A 14,908-nucleotide genomic window follows, 5' to 3' on the forward strand; every position below is an offset into this window, starting at 1 on the left:
TTGCACCAACTGTACTGATTTTTCCAAATTGGTCTTGAGACTGTGGTGAGGTGTGAAACTGTCTTAAATGAGCAAACAAAATAATTTATTCTTCCAAGACAACTTAATTAGATAATAACTAGTAATTTTCTTTAAATGATCAGGAAGATAAAGTAACTTTTTTTATAGAAGCAGTTGGGTTTATGACTGCCTCTGACATGTGGTTAAATTGCGAAATATATAATAGTTTCTAACTGTATCTACAATTAGAGAAGAATCCTTCAGATGTTTCTTACATACTGAGAAAACGATAACCAGTACATAAAAAAGATGAGACGTAGACACTTCTGCCAATTTAATATATAACAAAGTTTTAATTGATAGTGAAATATAAAACAAGCATCGTTTTCTTAATGTTTTGCATCATATAGATATGTGTGCAAATTGAAAAGAAGGATGTTTATCCATAGTAAATTCTCTGTGGCTTAAATACTGCATTAGTAAAAAAAGGCGTGCTATAAATTCTGCTGAGAATAATTCCTTCTTTAGCAAATGTTAATAACATTTCTTCTGCATCCTGTATGGAATAAACACATAGAAGTGAAAGGAAAAGAGTGAAATCAAGATTAAAAGATGAAAGAATAGTGGGTCTAATTGTACAATATTTACTTAACCCAGACTATTAATATTTCATTGTCCCTGTTCCTCAAAATGATGACTAATTTAGGTGATTTTTAATAGAACGTTATGCATCTTTGTGTGTTCTTCTGTGTGCAAGCATAACTATAGTGTGTGTAGTATGCATGGAGATCAAATAGATGGTACAAATAACAGAAAATTGCATTTTCTGGAGGGTTTTCGGTCTTTTTAATGAGTTATTTTAACATAGCCGTGCCAACGTTGTTCAAAATCTTAGAAATTACAGTTTTCTGTTAACAATAAAGATATTTAGTTACTGTCTATTTGGCTGGAAATGTTATAATTCCTGACATTAGTCGAGTAATAGTCCTTACTGTATTTACGTGTCCAGCAGCATTACAGACTTGCAAAATTATAACAGCTAGATCATGAATGCTTTCAGTCTTTCATATATTAATTTTTATGACAGTGTTTTCTAATGTGGCTGCATTAATGTTTTGTATTTACACAGTCCCTTAAAGAATTTCATGTTGTAATTATTCAGTGATTACGCTTCTTAATTTTTATTTCTAAAGTTTTTTAACATAAATGCCTCTTATTCTGTAGAATTTTATCAGATCGATAGATTCAGGAGAAACAAACTTGGATAGAGCAATAGGTAAGGTAACCTGTGATATTGCCATACTTTTATATGCAGGCATTATAACTGTTGCATTTTATAAAGAAATACAATGATTTTTACTAATAGGGCAAGCTGCATCAGAAGAATTGATTAAGACTACTTTATCAACCTTTGAAGCAGTAACACAGCATCCTGTCTTGTTGACAATCCATCACTTGACCGTAAGTCTGACAACAAATTAAATAGTTGCAGGCTAATTGGCCTAATTCCATTGATAAATAGAATGTTTTGAAGATTTAGAAACTGTTTCCATTATGGCTTTAAATGTATTGTGGTTCTGTTTGACAGGAAAAATCCTTACTGTTTATAGAAAGATTTAATTTTCAAAGATGCAGCAAGGCATTCAGGCTCACTTTGGGAAGTTAAAGGCAGAATGAGAAAGGCTTCAAGTTTAGGAACTGCAGTTCTTAAAATGATTTTTGTGTAAATGTAACACTTGATTCTAAAAGTCTTTCTTCACCTCAAAGCAAGTATGTTGCTATGTATTAGTGAAAATTTCACCACTGCATTTGTTATTACGCTATAACATAGCTTGGAAAGACCACCTCTGAGGGTTGGAGAACCCATTCCATCAATACTCTTCCTGGTGAGATCATCATCAAGAGTGACAAACAGTTTATAGCAGTTGTGGTGGTTTTTTTTAAGTATAACAGGTTTCTTAATAAAACTTGCATTAGTTACCAAACCCACATACTGTAAGCTTGTAAGATTTGTTTTCCTTGAAGTTTTTAATTAAATTATTTACTTTGAGCTAGCTAAGATAGCTGAAGCCTAAACAGTTATGTTGTGGAATAGTTGTCAGCAGATCAGTAGGTTGAAATGCTTGAACTGGCGATTGACAAATCATTGTAACCTGTACCAGTGCGTTTTTGTGCCTGAATTCCTACCAAAAGTATAACCCGCCATACTTTACTAGGTGACCGCTTAATTCAAACTGAAAATTATGTGTTTGTATTGGAACTAGGTTAAGGGCGCACTCACTATAATATATAAATAGGTATTTAACCTTTGTAAGCATTAATGAAAATAAACATTAAAATGGTATTCAAGAAAACGGTCTTTATGCACATAATTTTAACCAGTTAATACTCAGAGAGGAAATAGTACAGAACTAAACAGTTCAATTTAATATGGCAAAGGATGTTCTGGAAAAGAAACGTAAATGTAGGTGAGGTGTGAATACCTATTGGTATCTCCTTACATGCTTGCTGACCTGTAAGTCACTGTATTGTGACTGTATGTTTCTAGTATCACCTCAATTTGTAAAAATTATCATTTTACTTCTGTGGGTTATCAATGTGTCTAATATTGACAGGAATATGTACCTTTTTTTTTTATGGGGGTCTGTCAACATTTACTGAAATTGCAATACCTTGTGTTAGCACATTAAACAAAATTCATCTAGCTGTTTAAACTTTAATGTTTTTTTCCCTGAAAAAAAAGCACCAAGGAGACAGCTCCCCTTTACAACCGTTCCTCCCCTGCTCCGATATTCAGCAGAACATTGTAGTGAAGCCAGGGAATGACTATCCCACTCTCTTTTAAGTAACCCCTGGCTACCAGTAGGTGAGCTTTATTTAAGTCTCTAAATTTCTGTGGAACAGTTTGCTTCATGACATATGTTGAATGTTGTAGGTGTTTGTTTTAAGTCTAGCTGAACACATCGGTTAATCTTCTGTAGCTAGACAAAAAACTTCCTGCCTGTCCAGAGCTTGTAAATTTATGACACATAGCACTTCTGTAGTATACTTTCCCTGATTTAGAATAGGTGTACATTGAAATTTATTATCAAAAAATAATTATATCCTTGTCAATGAACAGCTTTTTTTTTTTTTTTTTTTGAGATCATAAAATCTATTACTTCACTTTCTCATTTTCATAAGTTACACTTCTTCCTAGTTTAAAAGAGCCCTCCTGGCTCTCAGCAAATAGCCATTCAGGCAAGAAATAAAGTGGAGAAACTGCCTGGTATTTGATATGTTAAATTCAAGAAATTGTCCACTGTAATTAATAATCTCTAACCACATCTGCCATTAGTGGTGCAAACAGTAATTAGTTTAATACTATTTACGAAGTCTAGTGTGCTAATTATACTTGAATGTACAACATACATTACTTTAGCGGAAACTGGTACTTCATCTTCTATGATGCATACAGAATATTTTTAGAATTGCTGTTACTCAAGGGATATCTTCTAATTGCTGCTCACAGAGTGTGACTGGAATCTATGAATATAAATGCCAGCACCCAGTGGAACTTGGTGCTTTTTTAAAAAGTTGAAGCCAGACATGTTCAAGCTTCCAGATCAATATTTAAGTATAGCAGTGGTTAATAGGAAACTCTTTTACTGGAGAGAAATGTGTATCCTAGGCTGATCTCTGAAGCCTGGGTTGCTCATTTAGACAAAGTTGGTGACAAACAACTTTTTATGGAAGGGGAGGGGAAGGCCAAAACCTTCCTGAGAAGGTGCATTTTTTTTCACTACAACTGTGATATTGTTTTCAAGTTTCTAATCAGAAATTAAATGCATTTTTATAAAGTTTAATGAATTTTAATAAAAAGGGAGGTTGTATTAAGCAAGTAGAACCACTAAGTTTTTCAGTTCAGTTCTGGTTTTAGTTTAGCTGCAATGGAAATTGTGTAATAGGAATTTAAAAGCAACACTCCAGGTTATTTTCCAAGAATTGCTTGTTCTGAGTTCTGATTTGTCTTTGTATTGTGCCTTGAACAAAGAAAATTGAATAAATTGATTTTTTTGTGATCAAAATTCTGATTACCATCAACCTGAAGTCAGTTATTGAGGAGACTCATTTCTGTGGGGACTGACTGTATTATATATTGCTAAGTGTGATAAATTCAAGGGAAATGAATTTAAAGTATTCAAATGAAAGCCAGTAGTAAGCAGTAATTTCATTTTGCATGCAGTTGTGTGCATTTTTACAAGATAAAAACTAAAGACTATAACAGTAAGTGTGACTTGACAAAACTGTAGATTTTCAGGTACATATATTTTCAGATGATGAAGGCCATCAAGAAGAGTCTCTATGAACTGGAGTGGAATATAAAGCCTGTTTTCTTAAAGTAACAGAAGCCCAACTGCCTGTTTCTGCCACATACCTAAAATGGGAAAATATTTATTGAATTCAGATATTAAGTGTTATAACAATACTTGTTTTGAACTGGAAGAATTCAGTGCTGACTGCATCATTTGCATTTTTCTTTTCTCTATTAAGTATATTTATTTGCCTGAGAAAAGGATGTAAGCTAATTCAGAGCACTATGAGTGGTGGTGAGGTTCATGATGGCAGGCCGTTTCTGTGGGAGTCCTTTCTGTACTCTTAACTAGCTCTGGAAAATTTTCTGTGTACTGCACAGGTGATCTTTTACCAGGAACATTAAAGTTCTCTGGTGGAGGCACAAGTTGTCAGCAGTGATTCTCCTCCTCGAGGTTTTAAAAGCTATTTTTAAAAGTCAGGCTTAAATTAAAGCACCCCGAACATGATGAGTTGCTTGATTAGAAGTCAAGGGAAAAGTAGTATGACATGGAAATCTACTAGTTGAGAATAGAAGAGTTATTTTTTTCACCAGAGATGACAACTCAATGGTTAAAGACTTATGGAAGTGCTTTTTTCTGCTCATCTTAGTCTTTTCTTGGTTGAATGTCAGTGGCGTTCTTCATCCACAGGCTGTTCTGATCTAACCGCTGACATCTTAATTTTGTCAGTGTAGGGTATGACTATATGAACATATTGTACAGCATTTCTTCAATCACTTTCCCTTTTCAAGTAGATTAAAATTCTACATACCATGTCGCTTTCTGTCCATTAAGCTAATCCACATGACATGAGACTTTTTTGTGAAACCAGTTCTGTACTGACATACCGAGTCAATCAATCAGTGCTGTCTCTTCCCAGAAGTGAGAAAAAAGCCAGCTCAGTGAAGATGCTGAAGTTCTGAAGACTTAAAAAAAAAAATAAATAACAGAAATGTCATCCTTCTCCCCAATTAATTCTAACATGCATTAGACTATTTTTTCTATTAATTCTGGGAGATTACTGGCAATATTAAAACATTGAGGAGCGTGCTGGGCCTCCAGCACATGTTTAAGAAATCTAAAGGCAGCGTGATCTTAACTCCATGGTCACTTTCAGCAAAAACTTAGTATGTGAATTTTAATGAGAATGAATGTCAAGGTGATGTTGGATCTTGTGGATCTTACATGTGACTGGGAAAAAAGGGTTTGGAAGCTGATGGTCTTTGCTTTGGTACATTCTGCTTTGAATAGTGGATAAGGAGAAGATATTTGTCAGTAGTTGCAAGTTAAACATATGCACACTGAAAAGAGACAGATACCTGTAGAAAAATGTCTGGAAGTAAAGTAATGTGTTTAGTCACCTGCGAGTTTGGATACAATAGCTGCATGGAATGGATAGCGTAGTATCTTTATGGAAGTTTAATTCCTGGATCTGATTTTCACTTGAGAACAGCATGGTTCACAAATGCTACTGGGCCAGGCTTTAAGCCTGCTTACTTCTTCTGTCCACCCAGTGTAACAACAAATGTCAAGGCTTTGGCCTTAAGCACTGATTTAAAGAGCTCTGAAACTCAGTTTTAATCAAGGGAGAGATTTTTTTAGGACGGTAATGTTAACTGTATTAAGGTAAGTTCCGTGGTATTGAGAAGAGGGTTAGCTATCCATCTAAACACAGCCTAAGTTGTAGGGAGTAACAGCTAAGTTTGGTTATGTGCTAGTTCCTTAGTATATGATGGTTGTACGTCTATATTGAATAGCTGAATTCATCCTTCCTGACTAGCACAAGTGAATGAAAGTTTAGTTCTCCATCATCATTCTTAGGGCACCTCCTGCTAGATAGGGATATAGTGTATTGGATCCTTCCACTGTGAGCCCTCGCAGTGTTATAACTGCTTTTTAGTGGGTACTTGTGGAACTTGGGCTCTACTTGGTGAAATTAAGTAAAGCTGAGGCATCGTTTGTTTCTAGCAAAGCAGGCACACATTTTTAGGGTGCAGGCCTTGTGGCTGAAATCTCCTGAGCAGTGGAGACAAGCAGGGAAGGACTGAAATTACAGTTGTCTCTTCCAAGCCTCTCCCAGTAGCTGATGAATACTTAATTACTCTGAAACTGGCTTGTCTCTTTCTCTTTTGAGCTTTCAAGTAATATACAGACTTTGCAGAAGAATTTCTTTAAAAATTGTGCCCTGTTTTCTAAAGATCTGTTTTTTGTAGGTAATAAAATACTGCAGAAAAGAGAGTACACATTTTGCTGGGTGCTCATACCTCACTAGTAGAGTTTTCCTTGCAGAAATCAGTGAAAGTAATGGAGACAGGTGTTCTGGTTTTAGATAGTATACTTGGATTTCCAAAAAGTTTTTCACAAAGTCATACACCAAAGATTCTTCAAATCCATCAGTTGTCCTTCCTTCCTACCTTCTGACAGATCAACTTCTTCTAACTAGTTAAAATTTACTAAGTAGAGAGTATACATCAGTTTTAAAAAATTTAGGTATATTAAGAATGGTGTGTTACAAAGATCTGTGTTGCAACATGTGCTATTTATAACTAATCCAGAAAAGAGAATGAATAGGGAGATGACAGAACAAACTGATGACACTGAATTATTCACAGTAGTGAAAATTAAAACTGGCAGAAGAGTTGCAGAAGGTTTGAAGATATTGAATGAAAGGACAATAAAATGACATGCAATTCAATACTGATAAATGTCAAGCCATGCACATAGGGAAAATCATTCCAACTATTCATATGCAGTATCAGACTCTAAACTATTTGTAGCTGTTCTGGAGATCTTTTAGCATAGTTTTTCTATGAAAATGATAGCTTTATACTCAGCAGAAGTCAGAAAGACAACTAGATTATTAGAAATGATTGGTAAAAGATCAGACAAGAAAGCAAAAAACATCACTATGTCATGCTAAGTCCATGGTGCCCTCAAGCCTTGAATACTGAATGCAGTTCTGGTCATTCACTCTCCAACGAAATGAAGCTTAACAAGAAAAAGTACAGCTCAATGATGTGAGCAGGGACTGAGTAGATAAGAACTTCAGCTTGGAAACAGAGGAGTTGAGAGTGTAAAGTTAGGAATGGCATGGGAAAGGTGAATTGGAAATAATTATTCATAGTTTTCATAAGATAAGAATTAGTGGATGTCAAGTTAGGTGCTTTAAAATAAAACAAGGGACTGCCTTTTGATAAGGCATTATTGGAGTGTGGAGTTCAGTGCCATAGGTATTGCACATGCTAAAAGTATAAATACATTTAAGATAGGATTGGACAAATGTATGGGAGAAAAGGATAGTAAGCATTACTAAATGCAAAAATACAGATACAGCGTCAGCTTAGGAAGTTTCTTAACTGAAGAGTTACTTTACTAGAAACCAGAAGTGTGCTTTATGCTTGGTTTGTTTCTCCTACTGTTTTTCTACTTCTTTCCAATTGTCAGAAACAGGATTATCATGTTTGTTACATTTTTGTTTGGTCCTGTGCATGTGTATTATAGCTGGCCGATGTGAATGCAGTGTGTATGGAAGTTTCTAGTATTTCATTGCTATTTTGTGTACTGATAACAGCATAGTTGCGGCAGCATAGCCGTTGAATGCCATCATTACAGAATTATACAGTGGTGGCTTTCTGCAGTTAGGGATTTATCATGAACTGGATGTCAGGCTATTTAAAAGATAGTAGAAACCCAGATATAGCTAGGATCATGTTCAAACTATCCAGTCTGTTTCGGCTTAAAGAAGAGTATTTCCTTTTTTTTGTAAGCAATTGTAGTGATAAAGACTGAAACAAGAAAAGTAGCTGACTACCTTCATGCATATGTGGAGATATGATTCCACGTAGATGTCAGCAGTCACTTAAAAGAAAAGATGAGTCCTAGTTTGAGTATTCTGTTTGTTTTGATCCCTCTAGGAAATGCCAAGGTACTAATACCATGCTTTCGTATACATACTTACAGAAGTATACAACTTACAGAAACTTGTGCAATTCACTGGTGAATTTGTTGAACATATTTTATGCACTATTACACTTCTGTTTATTTCACCTCAATAATTATTTGCTTAGTTCATATCTTGTTTACAAATTTGTGTAGAGGTTAATAAAAAAATCAGTGACTCAAGTGGCAAGAAGAGAAGATGGGGGTTGCAGAGTTAGGAAGAATCTGATTTAAGGTTCATGTACAATTTAATACTTGCTTCTCCCTTCAGCATGTGCATTTTGATATGCTCTTGTGTCACAAAAAAATGTTAGTGCTTCATTTAGGTGATCTCCCCACCACACTGAACTGACATTAGGCAAACACCTGTTATGAAGAATTCCATTCTAAACAGTTTGCCAGAGAAACTTGTGCTAAGGGAGTTGTTGGAGTGCAATGGATTTTTATTATGTTTCTGACTGCGTATTAACGGAAAAGACGATGAAATATTTCAAAATTATGAATTGTTACAAAAGGAACTACATCTGTGATATACAGCATTATCTATATAGGCATAAAGGCTACTTGTACTTGCAAGAATAGTTTGACTTCCGTATCTCAAGCAGAGTCCTTTACTTCTTTTAACGAAAGTATGTAATGAAGGCATCTTTTGGTAGTTTTTTCAGAAGTGAAAAAAAGCTAGACTAAATTAATCTTTAATGCCAGAGATTCATTTAACAGAGACCGTCAGCTAACAATAGAATAGTTGCTAATTGTGGTTTTTGCAGACTACAGGCTAACTTCGTTTGGTGACCCATTTTCATATATACTTTCAACTTCTATAGGTGTTTCTTAATAGTAGCTGCATAGATCGAGAGAAATTCTATCCTCTAGTATTAGTCACAAGAGGAAAACACAAGGGGAATTATAATGCAGTCTTTTTACACCAAATCCTGTCCACTGCATGGTGAGAACCAACACAGTGATTTTATTTATATAAATAACTCCAAGGACAGGCTGTGTATCCATGATGCATACTTAAAAAATGTAGGGCCGTCCATCCATCCTCTCCCCAAAACCGAAGCATGTCCTGTCTAAATAAATTGTATTTTAACAATGACTTAAGACTTAGCAGTTCATTCTGTTATAGAGAATACTAATAATACACTGTTTTTGTAATATTAGATATATAAAACTGAGCTATAGCCTAGTTTGCCATAAGCTGATTTTAGACAGAGCTAAGCTGACTAGTCCTGTGACAGCTGATTAATCTGTAACAATACACTCATGGACAATAAAGAGTTGACTTTGGGTTTTTTTTTTTCATATTTCAAATCTTAAGTCTGTAAATTTAATTTTTAGTGGAAAACTGTGTATTACCAGAATGGAAGAAGTTGAAATTTTATCAGGACTCTCTACTGAGCTTAAGGATATTTCACTAGAGGTAGTACATCTTTCCTGATGTATTTTAGTTCTATGCAGGTTTGACTATTTGGTGATTAGTTTACGGATTAGAGCATCAGGATTAATAGATATTATAGTGATCTTGTTTCTTGATATCTTACATCTGCACTGAATTCTGTATTTTAAATTTAAATTAATTGTCAAAGAACTATACCAAAGTTACTGTAGTTTTCTATATAAATGTACATTACTGTCTAACTTTTATGATGGCTTACCAGAGAGAAGTGGACTTGGTGATTTTATAAGTCTGATTATGGAGGAATTTCCATGTTTATTCATCTCTTTGATTAAGGGCTTTAGCAGTGGAATAAACATAGATGATAATGTATCTCTGTTGTATTTTTTTTCCCCTGTGAATAATCTAAGCCAGATCTTTCTAATTCTCTGTTTTAGGTTGAAGACTGTATCCTCCCACCACTAGTTTCTTTGGTCCACAGTCAGAATGGTAAGTATATGGCCACATCAACTACAGTTTCCATGAATTCCACATTTTGTTTTAATTAGACTTCAATGTAGTCACATTCTTGGCACCTTTATTTTCAAGTGGAATGGAGACTCTTCAGCTTGCGGTTGCTCTCAGAAACCACATCACTGCTTTTAAGCCACGAGGTCATGGCTGAGGAGAAAGGGGAGAGCCTTGACTCAAACAGCAAGCTTCTGTCTCTCATTAGAGATTCATTGCTGCCTCAGTAAGTATAATATTGCTTCTCTTGTAATGGGGAATAACTTCATACTCAATCCATTTTGACAGCGTATTTGTTTTAAATACCCTTTTTATGTTTAAATGGCAAGACAAAAAGAGGAATAGCAATTAACTGCTGCCAGAGTTCTCTGCCCAACATCTCTCTCCTAGGTTTATTTAGTATTTTGTCATACACAACGCAAACACCACTTCTGTGCAACACTCATTTCTGATACTGTGCCTCTGGCTGCTCTTGGAGTGAAACACGTTTCCCCTAGCAGAGCAGATGAAACTACAGCCTATGGGCCAGATGTGGTCTGGAACTTCATTTATATGGTTTACGGTCAAATGAGGCGTTTCAAAATGACTTGCAGGTGAGTAGAAAGACAGCTCTCTGTTATGCACATGCATACTGTGAGCTGATAACATCTCTGAGTAGAGGGAAGAAAAGCATGAGCTCAAGATGAGTACAGTAATGATGAGTCATCATTTATCTTTCACATTAATAATGTTACAGTGTATTTTAATATGTGGTCCTCCAAAGTTAATAATTGTAAACACTTAGCTGCCCTGAGAGAATTGTTCCCCACTCCTACATTAAATAAGTGGCAGAAGGGTGGAAGAATGGATGCTGCATTATGGTCAAAAACACAGTGCCTTCCCCAAAAATGAGACTGTCTCTTGCTAGTTGACTAATGTTCTTACAATCTGAGGACCAAAGTTCTGTCCATGCAAGATGTGTAATCTCTGTGAGAGAGAATGGGAAGGAAATCTTAAAGCTCTATAGAGAAGCTTTTTTTCACACCTTTCTTCACATTATTCTTTTTCTCTGGGAAATATGGAATTTATCAATATGAATTAAAATGGAAACTGGAAATACTATTTTAAAAATAGAGTACATGCATTATTAAAAGCTATCAGATACTCTTCTTCAGAGAGGGTAGGAGACCTGGAGTCAAGCAAGACCAAGTGCTGTCCTTGCTCTGAAACTTGCCTTTGGTAGACATTACCATCTTACAAAATGTTTCTCATTGAACTGGAGGGGATTTGGGCGTGTGAGTGTCATGCTAATTACAGACTAGAAGGAAAACAGCAAATACACTCCTATCTCCAAGCTAATTAGCTCAACTGAGTGGCAGGGCTTTTTGGTCTGAGGCTTGATATGATCCTACTTTGGGGACTTCAGCTGTGGTATCTTTGCATGCATTGTGTTGTACATGTATGAAAAAGAGTTTTGCAATAGCCCAGAATCTTGGTTCCAGGCTTTAAGTATTTCGCAGATCAGTTCCTTTATTTCACTAGTAGAGATGATCATACTTGTATTTGGAAAACCGTTTGAGCTTATCTCAAGATTATAATGATACTAATTTGTTTATATTTCTTCAATATTGAAGTTTATGATAGTTGGACTATATTGGAACTTCTTGTAAAAAATTTTACTCTAGCTTAGGAGCATAGTAAAACAGTATGTAGATCTTCTAATGATTCAGAAGGAGTTAACTAGGGCCTCTATATTTAATACATTACCTGAACCTCTGGGTTGACCCAATCTCTAGTAAATGTGTTCACCTGTGGGGAGCAAGAAGGCACAGATGGAACAAAAAGCAGAGGAGGGTTTGAGGATTTTCTGCAGAAAAGAAAACTCAAACTCAGTTTTGACTTCAAAGCCTCAAAACTCAGTTTGGAGAAGACTCAAAAAGAAACTAAGAAAAGCAGCTGATTTAAATGTTGGAAAAGACACAAAAGGTAAGTTTTGTTCAGCAATGTTCTAGGTGTGGATAAGAAAATATTGATGGGAGGTAGGAATGAATCCTTATACACTCTCTACAGTTCTTAAAAGAAGCTTTATCTGAATGCTACGGGGTCTGGCCTAAATCTAAAGAGAAGGGAGGTCTAAGATGCAGTGTGACCTGCTTGTAAAGATAATTTAAAGCTTTGTCCAAAGACATAAGAGTTACTTGAAAACTGAGATAGAAAGTGAAGAGGCAACTAGCTTGTATTTGGAGGCTGACAAGGCGTTTGCTGATGTTGTTTAGTTTTCTTTTGTTGGACAAAGGATTGGACAAAGTGTGACTCAGCTGGAGAACAGTCAAAAGAGCAGGGGAGGGATGTAATTGCCCCTTGTTCGTGGGCAGTGTGTGTGGGGAAGTAGATATTTCAACCCCTTTTGTTTCTGCTCTTTTAGAACTGAGAGCTGTTGAGTATGGAAGGGAGGGACATCCGGGTTTAACATGTGATGTTCTTATTAACAAAGGTGATAATTATACTAATTTGTGTATATATTTCATTCCTATAAATATCTTCTGTGGGTTCATATGTTTAAATGTAAAACTGACCCAGGAAATAGACTTTTGGTCACTACCTATGAATTATAAATGTTCTTCATTTTGAGATAAATGCAGGAATGCAGTGGTTACCACTTTTTTCCTCATCTTCTGCATCATCAATAAAATGGTAATTCCGTTAAATATTTGTGCATTTGTAGATCAGAAAGTTAACTTCCTCATAAGATTTTGATCAAATTGAATTAAATAGTCTCATTCAATTTCAGTTTGCTGAAAGGTTATTTTCCTAGGTGTTTCATAACAAAAAAGAAAATTTCAGCTATGGAAAATTAATAAAAGGCAGATACTTTCTGTTATATATCCAGATTTTTTTTTAATTGGAAATTGAAACATTAGCTCTCATTTAATTCTTAATATTCCTAATTATATATCATCATTTGAAATTTGAGCCAGAACCAGCAAAAGGAGAGGAATGTGTAAATAAATTTGTATTTTATTTGAAAGATTATGTAGCTAGTTCTTAGTAGACTACCAAGCCAGTGCTGCAAGTACAAAGTCCAGGATACTGGAGATAATTGTAGATAAAATGTTCAGTCTTTTTTTAAGAGCTTAAGAGCGTCCATATCCCCAGATCTTTAGGTCCTTTTGTCACTGTTGCTTATAGAAAAGTCTGACAAAATAACTCCTTGAAGTGTAGTACCTAGAGTTTACAGAACCATTACAAAATGCGCTCTAAAACTATTGTTACTAAATTGGTTTGTGTTTTGAAGTGGCAAGAAAATCACTGAACTCGTACTTTGTTCAATGAATCTCAAGCACAGAATATTTTCCCTTCAGGGAAGATTCATATATTCATAGCACCTAGTGGCCTTTATTCAGGAAATGCTATTTATGTTAATTGCTGAAACATTCATTTTAGTAATCTGCATTTTTTCATATGGTATTTGGTTTGATGGATCGCTGCACCTTTGCTTAGAAATACCCTTTACTAGTATTATCTTGGGGGAGATGAGGGGGGGAATAGAGTTTGAAGTAAAAGGAAATAAAGTGAGACTGTTTGTTTTTTAATTGAAATCTGATAAATTAAGCTGCTAAATTAGCAGAATAGCAAGTCTCCCTCAAATGTGGTACATGGAAGGCTTAAAATTGTTTAAAGTGGACCCCATTTAGGGAAGGTATTGATGTGTTAATAATAAAACAAGTATATTGCCAAGTGTCAGATTTTTAAGTTAGCATGGCTGATTCATTCATTTTTACTGTTGGGAGTTAACATTTTGGAGACCTAAATCCATGTCTTATGCAGTGAGCAAGTGACTTCTGTCACTGAAGTCTCCTGACAGCATCTTTGCTTGCCTCAAAAGATTTAGTCACGGATTCTGCAAAAAAAAAAAATGCAGATAATTCAATTATGTTTGGTGGGAATATGGATTGCCTGCATGTAGGACTTCCAGGATCAGTGTCTACTAACGTGTTACAGTATTTTCTTCTCTTGTGAACAAAGGGACTCTTTGGTCACCAGTGAGAGAGAGAGTTTTCTTTCAGGAACTGGCACCTATTATTTGTAAAGGAGGGATTGTAATCACTGAAGACATGGAGCCAACATTGGCTTCTAACTGGTTAAATGTGTAGATTCTCCAACGTGGTTTGCAGCTCTAGGGCAGCACTTTCAAGCTAATGTACAGTAGCCGTGACACATCACCCATAGTCGGTCTGCTTGTGTGGAAATGTTAGCCCCTGTGAAGATGCTCCCACAGGCTACATCAAGAAGGCACAGCTGGTGTGCTTCACCCTCCTCGTCTTAAGAGATGTCCAGATCGGTGACTTGGCCGGAAAGCCCCACAACTCCTTCTGGATTCCCTTTGTGTGTGAATTGGAGTGCTAAGGTGTGGTACCTGCGGGGAGGGCATCTTCATTCCAGTGAAGAGCTAGTACACAGTAGGGTACATGCCAACACAAAGGTGGTGAGAAGTGGTCCAGATTCCTCAGTTCAGGCAGCACTAGGCATCTCAAGATGTGGTGATTTGCTTGATTTCACCCCCCTCCCCCGCATCAGAACCCAAAAGGAAAAAAATATAGTGGAAGTGATTTGTTGCACAAAACATGATAACCTCACCACATTTTCCTACAAACCATCCTTTCATTTGTGCATGATTAATTCTTCGTGGTTTTTCTTTTACAAATGAAGAGGTTCATGCTTCCAATTCTATTACTTCCACATGTGTAGA

At 35.7% G+C, this 14,908-nt stretch overlaps 1 protein-coding gene across 2 annotated transcripts in view; it reads left to right on the top strand.

The window, feature by feature from the left end:
* ULK4 (unc-51 like kinase 4) overlaps nt 1-14,908 on the top strand; it is a 276,626-nt gene that overhangs the window by 107,714 nt on the left and 154,004 nt on the right. For both annotated transcript variants that reach the window (XM_075418820.1, XM_075418821.1), the window contains exons 26-29: nt 1,225-1,276; nt 1,367-1,461; nt 10,110-10,161; nt 10,261-10,405. In XM_075418820.1, the coding sequence (XP_075274935.1) occupies nt 1,225-1,276; nt 1,367-1,461; nt 10,110-10,161; nt 10,261-10,405 (344 nt within the window). The remainder of the gene's footprint in view (nt 1-1,224; nt 1,277-1,366; nt 1,462-10,109; nt 10,162-10,260; nt 10,406-14,908) is intronic.

This window comes from Opisthocomus hoazin, chromosome 4 (genome assembly GCF_030867145.1).
Source record: "Opisthocomus hoazin isolate bOpiHoa1 chromosome 4, bOpiHoa1.hap1, whole genome shotgun sequence".
NCBI classification, from domain to species: Eukaryota; Metazoa; Chordata; class Aves; order Opisthocomiformes; family Opisthocomidae; genus Opisthocomus; species Opisthocomus hoazin.